The 6758-nt window shown below is 42.0% G+C and overlaps 1 protein-coding gene across 1 annotated transcript; it reads left to right on the top strand.

Annotated features, from left to right (window-relative positions):
* Positions 1 to 508: 508 nt before the first annotated feature.
* Positions 509 to 6159, top strand: LOC116246794 (pentatricopeptide repeat-containing protein At3g63370, chloroplastic). The gene has a single exon (XM_050075751.1). It carries the CDS (start codon positions 683 to 685, stop codon positions 3599 to 3601), a length of 2919 nt encoding a protein of 972 aa, XP_049931708.1. The 5' UTR covers positions 509 to 682; the 3' UTR covers positions 3602 to 6159.
* The last annotated feature ends 599 nt before the right edge of the window (positions 6160 to 6758 follow it).

The raw sequence follows: 6758 nt of genomic DNA on the forward strand, positions 1-6758 counted from the left end.
TTTATCTATATTTTGACAAAGCTGGAGGATTGAAAGACGCTGAAGAAAATAAGTAGTTGGGAACAATGTGGACGGACTCAACTTGGTCGATTCTAGACTATAAGATCACGTAAAACATAAACAAATACACACGTAATCTTTTTTTCCCTTGAGAGTTTAGTATAGAAAAAAGGAAAACCAAATACATTTGAGCTGCATGTTTACAAGTTCTCTTTTTTGGCTAAAATATGCTCTTTGACGGTGGACTAAAACAAATATGACATTTTAGAAACTTCGGTTGGTCCACGGCATATTGATCGACTTTCAGTTGACAAAATATTAAGCTCCTACAATGTTTAGTATACCAAAGTTTTAATCTTTTTGTATTTAATCTTCAAAGTAATACTAGCTTGTTCATTATTCGAGTTGTTATTGCAAGGGGTTAGAAAGAAAAATTTAGATTTTAATACTCAATATACTGCCCAACCGTAGTATACCTCTTCGCTTCCATGTAGAATTCGTGATCTTCCGTTTATGGAAAGACCGAAGTGGAATCTTTAAGTTTGCGGCCATGGTAATGGTATCACTACTGTCTTTTTGGCTTCCTTTGGCTCTTTTCTTTAGATTCCTTTTCCGATAAATTAGCCTGGAAAACTGGGATGATTCGTACAGAATTCCCATCCGGATATTTTAGAAAAACTTTATGCAGGGTAATCTGAGTCTTCCTCACCGATCAATGGCCACGATTCTTAATCTCAGAGCGGGTGTCAGCTCAGCCGTCCATCACCCCAACGTGATGATGCCCATGCACTCCCAGCCTCTGGGACGCTCCTCTCTGTCTCCACGACCACTGAGAGTTCCTCCCTTGGTATCCTCTTCTCCTTCTGATGTTGTGAGATTGTGCAAGGAAGGAAGATTTGAGGAGTCATTTGAAGCCTTTGATTTGTTTCTTAGAAAAAATGGAAGTTTCTCTCATCTGGGTGTCGACGTTTTATCTTGTTTGTTGGAGCTATGTGCCTCCCGTGGTGCCTTGTTCCAAGGCAAACAACTCCACGGGCGTATCGTTTCTCTGCATGGTAACGTTATGGATTCATTTTTGGGTACCAAGTTGGTGTTCATGTATTCGAAGTGCGGTTGTCTGGAAGATGCGCAACATTTGTTTGATGAAATGCCTGACAGAACTGTATTTACTTGGAATGCATTGATTGGGGGCCTTGTGACATATGGACAGTCAGTGGCCGCGCTCAGATTGTATGGGAGGATGTGCCAATATGGAGTTCTCCCTGATGCTTGCACTTTTGCCTGTGCTCTCAAGGCTTGTGGAGAGTTGAACGATGTTAATTGCGGGAGGGTTGTCCACGGGCAGGCGGTAAAGGAGGGGTTTGGATCATCTGTCTTTGTCTTGAATGCTCTGGTTTCAATGTATGCGAAATGCGATGAATTGGATTTGGCATGCACAGTGTTTGACGGGATTAGTGCAGAGAGGGATGTGGTCTCATGGAATTCGATAATTTCAGCGAATTCGCAGAGTGGGAACTCTATTGAAGCCCTGAGGCTCTTCAGAGTCATGCAAAGTGATGGTGTTTCGATGAATTCATTTACAATTGTGGGAATTCTGCAAGCATGTGCCGATCTATCTTTGGTGCGATTGGGCATGGAGATCCATGCGAAACTTGTTAGATTGGGCTTAGAATCTAGTCTTTATGAATCGAATTCACTTCTTGTTATGTATGCAAGGTGCGGTAAAATGGGTCTTGCCTCTCTTGTCTTCAGAAAGATGAATAGCAGAGACGATATCTCGTGGAACTCCATGCTCTCTGGTTATGTACAAAACTTTATGTACTGTGAAGCACTTGATTTTTTCCGTGAAATGCTGCAGAATGGTCAAAGTCCTGATAACGTCTCTATTATCAGCGTTCTTTCAGCATGTGGCCGGTTGGGAAATCTTTTTCATGGCATGGAGGCTCATGCCTACGCAATAAAATTTGGGTTTGGTTTGGATAACCCTGTAGGGAATACAATCGTAGATATGTATACAAAGTGCTCCCGTATGGACTATGCGGACCTTGTCTTTTATAGGATGCCAGAAAAGGACATCATATCTTGGACTACAATCATGGCTGGTTATGCTCAGAACTTTTGCTGTCTTGCCACCATTAAATTGTTCAGAGAAGTTCAGATGTTGGGTGTGACTGTGGATCCCTTAATGCTTGGGAGCATTCTTCTTGCTTCTAGCGGTCTGGACAAAATTCATTATGTGAAACAGATACATGGTTATATATTTAGGCATAACTTGTTTGATCTAGTCTTAGCAAATGCTCTTCTTGATACATATGGGCAAATGCGGAATCTTAAATATGCCCTTGATGTGTTCAAAAGTATTGCAGAAAAGGATGTCGTTTCTTGGACCAGTATAATTTCTAGTTATGTTCATAATGGGTTACCAAATGAAGCATTTAATCTGTTCCATGAAATGGGTGAAGATGGTCACGAGCCTGATGCAGTGGCCCTGATCAGCATTCTTTCTGCAGCTGCTGCTTTGTCTACTATGAATAGGGGCAAAGAAATTCATGGATACCTTCTTAGAAGAGGTTTTACCATTGAGGGAGCCACGGGTAATGCTTTGGTGGACATGTATTCAAGGTGTGGGACGGTGGATAATGCATACAAATTGTTCGAAAGGATTCATGATAAAGACTTGGTCTTGTGGTCAAGCATGATAAGTGCTTTTGGCATGCATGGTCGTGGAAATGCTGCCATTCTTATGTTTACTCGAATGCAGAAGTCTAATGTACAACCTGATCGTATTGCTTTCTTGGCAATTTTATATGCATGTAGTCATTCAGGTCTAGTTCAGGAAGGCAAGGCCTATTTTGAATCGATGTTAAGCGATCACCATCTTGCACCGTGGCCTGAGCACTATGCCTGCATGGTTGATCTTCTAGGCCGGAATAATTATCTTAATGAAGCTTATAATTTTATAAAGGATATGGCAGTTGAACCTACAGCAGCAGTATGGTGTGCTCTGCTCGGTGCATGCAGAGTTTATGGTAGTACAGAAATAGGATCATTAGCTGCTCAGAAGCTTCTAGAATTGGAACCAGAAAAGCCTGGAAATTATGTGCTTGTGTCGAACTTCTATGCTGCAGCTGGGAAAGGGAAAGATGTGGAAAAGGTGAGAGAGAAGATGAGGCAGCGAGGATTGAAGAAGGATCCTGCATGTACTTGGATTGAAGTGAGGAACAAAATGCACTCTTTTATTGCTGGGGACAAATCACATCCCCAGTCAGAGGAGATCTATGCCATGCTGGCTGAAATTAAAGTTAAATTGGAGAAGGCTGGATTTATGTCTCAGACAAAGCTTGTTTTGCACGATGTAGGAGAAGAGAAGAAGGTGAATATGCTGTACAGCCATAGCGAGAGATTAGCTATTTCATTTGGTCTGATCAGCACAAACCCACTATCGCCTATTCGGATAACAAAGAATCTCCGTGTTTGTGCTGACTGTCATGAATTCACTAAGTTTGTCTCAAGGGTTCTAGAACGAGAAATCATTGTGAGAGATGCTAATAGATTTCATCATTACTGCAATGGTGTATGTTCTTGTGGTGACTTCTGGTAATTTATGAGAACTGAGAGGCTCAGTATGTCTATGGAATCTTTTTTTTTTTTTCTGCCGTCAGCTGACTCACATTCCTGATTTCATCTCAATAATTGTGAGGTGATTACGGAAAATCCTGGGCATGATGTGGACGGCTTAGTGGCCGCGATGCAATTTTGCATATGGAGGCACAAATGAGAGCCAGAAGTTAACCGCTTATAGAACTTAGTATAAAATGGAAATGTAAGTGACTCGTACGATGCTAGATGAGGTGGTGATGCATGTATTGTACGCTCTCGGCAGCAGTAGTGGCTGTGGATGATGAACTTATGACATCGATATTGGTTGCAAGTGGATGTGATCTTGCTGATGTGAATAGTAATATTGGTGACAGCACGAAGTGGTACAAGATTGATGTTTCTGGTGGAGATTCATGTGAAATTGGTATTTGTCAAAGTTGGTAATGGTTGTCCCACGGAACTTGAAAGTTCTGGTTCACATTTATGAAGTCGCTGTGTACGTTTACATGGGCGAACGGTCTCGTTGACGGAGATGAACGCAGAATGTGCGGTCATATTGATAATAATGATCTGTTAAAGAAATATCCTTAGGGTAAGGGTTGGAGGAAAAGAGGATATTTTGTCTGGAAATGTCTTGGCATGAAAAACTTTTGTTGAAGCAATAATTTCCATGACGGCAGGAACTGTCGAGCAACCTTTTGTAGACACACTTGGGCTGATTAACGAACGGAAATTTCTTTTTACTGATCTTAGCTTGTTTGAGCAGGAATATTTTGCTCTCCCATGATAACGTACATCCATTGATCTATGTGCAGTGGGGATCGAGAACCTCCTAGTGATGCTGTCAGTCTTCATGCAATGATCTCTGTCAGATACTGCCACCTTTTAGCCGCCGAAAGAAGTTTTTCAGACCGCACCAATCTCTGGTTCTTAGTTGGGAGGTGCAATTCAGTCATTTTGAGTAGTACCCTTATTTGGTCGCTCTCAGATATTGCCACCTTTCAAGCGCCGAATATCATTCATTTACTGATGCAAGAAAGAAGATTTTCAGGCGGCACCAGTCTCTGGTTCTTAGTTCGGAGGTGCAATTCAGTCATTTTTAGTAGTACCCTTATTTGGTCGCTCTCAGATATTGCAACCTTTCAAGCGCCGTATCATTCATTTACTGATGCAAGAAAGAAGATTTTCAGGCGGCACCAGTCTCTGGTTCTTAGTTGGAAGGTGCAATTCAGTCAATGAACTGTAAAATTCTATGAAACTGCCGTCCAGAAATATCACGTGCAGCCACAACTGAAACCCACAGCAAAATGTTCACATGGTTTTTGACTCGTGAAATGGAGTACTTGTGTTGTTGCTGGGACCTTGTTTTGGTCGTGAAGGTGTATTGGCACACACGAGCGTCAAAGTTGCAGAATCACAGCCTAAATCCCGAAAGAATAACAAGAGGAATTAGCGGCAAAAGGCAAATCCACTGCAATTATTTTGACAAACCAGTGAGAGGTGGGGAAGGAGGAGCATTAAGAGGGCAGCTTATGGAATAAGTGAATGAATAAGTTGGAACCTTGATAACATCGGTCCATCAATATATGCAACGTGATCTCTATCAGCCTGAATGCGTCGGCTGATTCTTTTGGCTCTTGAACAAGTCTAGCTAGACCCATTGGAGCTTGCTCATTGAGGATGGAAACTTGTTCGAGGAGCTTCGGCAAGGAGTCCTGCACATGTTCGGTTCTGAGCTCAATTATCATAAATGGACGGACTTGTGAGAAAATTTTACTTTCGGTAAGGAGCTAGAAGCCAAGACTCCCCCGGTGATGCCCATAGGAAGTCCGACCACAAACTGCCCATCTACCAGTCACTGGTCCAACCAGCCATTACCATTTCCAAGCCCCTTGAAATGAGAAGTTTTTTGTTCTTAGAGCATTTTTTCCAATATGTAGTGACACATTAGCATCCAATATCAGAACTTCTCCTATAAAAACCCGACACGAACACCATACGATCCGATGTATTTGCTGATGCGAGCCAATACTGACGAAGATTGCCTCTGCATAAACCTTATCATCTAAGTAGTACAGTAACGTCCTTGATTGGCCAAAAGTTATGAATGTCTGAAAGTTAAACTGCAGCTGCACGTCCGGCAGCCATGGCTGGGGCTTGGTCTCACTTTGCCAACCTCTTTTTAAGTTTTGGTGCTTATCCATTTACTGCTAGTTCGCATTTAGAGAGCCTTATGGTGGGTCGAAAGTTGTGCATGGCAAGGTAGAATAACCCATGCCTACCGAGCCCACTTTGCGTATTGAGAAGGCCGTCACCTTAAATGGTGTGCTCGCCGGAATCGTCTCCAATCTTCACCCTCCATTTTGCAGCGGCACAGCGAAGCTGGGACCCGTCGTGGCCCCATTTAGTGAGCCCTGCTATTGTCAGATCCATGGTGTACACTGTACAGGTCTGGTCTCCATGGACAAGTTTGAACGTAGAAATGGAAAATAGTCATGTGATGCCATGAAGAAGTTCTGCATTGTTATTGATAGATATTTCTGTTTATCTGTTCATTTATTTAATTATTTATTTATTCTTGGAAAGGAAATGAAGGAAAAAAAAAAAAAAAGTCAGAGCTGAAACCTGGGGATATTCCAATTACCAAAGTTTGATGCCTTTAGAATAGTATAATATTGGCAACTTGTGTTGTTGCTTAGATATGTTCGTTATTATTGAAGACATCATCTTATCATCTTAACGAATGAACGTCAGACACTTTTCACGGTAAACGCTTCCTTTTGGCTTTATCCATTAAAAAAAAAAAAGCGTAAGGTTCTCAGGGGGTTGGGTCATTTGCAGACCCGAGTTTGGACCCGTTTAATTTGACGTGGTGAAGAAAATGGGATCCAGTTGCAGTCTTAGGTTCGGATTCAATTCAAGATCCAACAAAGGACTCTGCTTGATTATGTAAGATCTTAAGCTACCCGGACTGGAAAAACAGGAGGTGGATCCGATTTGATCGAATCTGATACTATTGGATCGGGTAACCAAGCCTGAACTGTTTCTATCCCGGACGATGGACGGAAGAAGCCACTAAGCTCTGCAATTCTCATTTAATTGTTGCATCTAAAAAGGTTTCAAAATGGTCTTCTTAAGTTTCTTCAATGTCACGAGAT

This window comes from Nymphaea colorata, chromosome 2, assembly GCF_008831285.2.
Source record: "Nymphaea colorata isolate Beijing-Zhang1983 chromosome 2, ASM883128v2, whole genome shotgun sequence".
Taxonomy (NCBI): domain Eukaryota; kingdom Viridiplantae; phylum Streptophyta; class Magnoliopsida; order Nymphaeales; family Nymphaeaceae; genus Nymphaea; species Nymphaea colorata.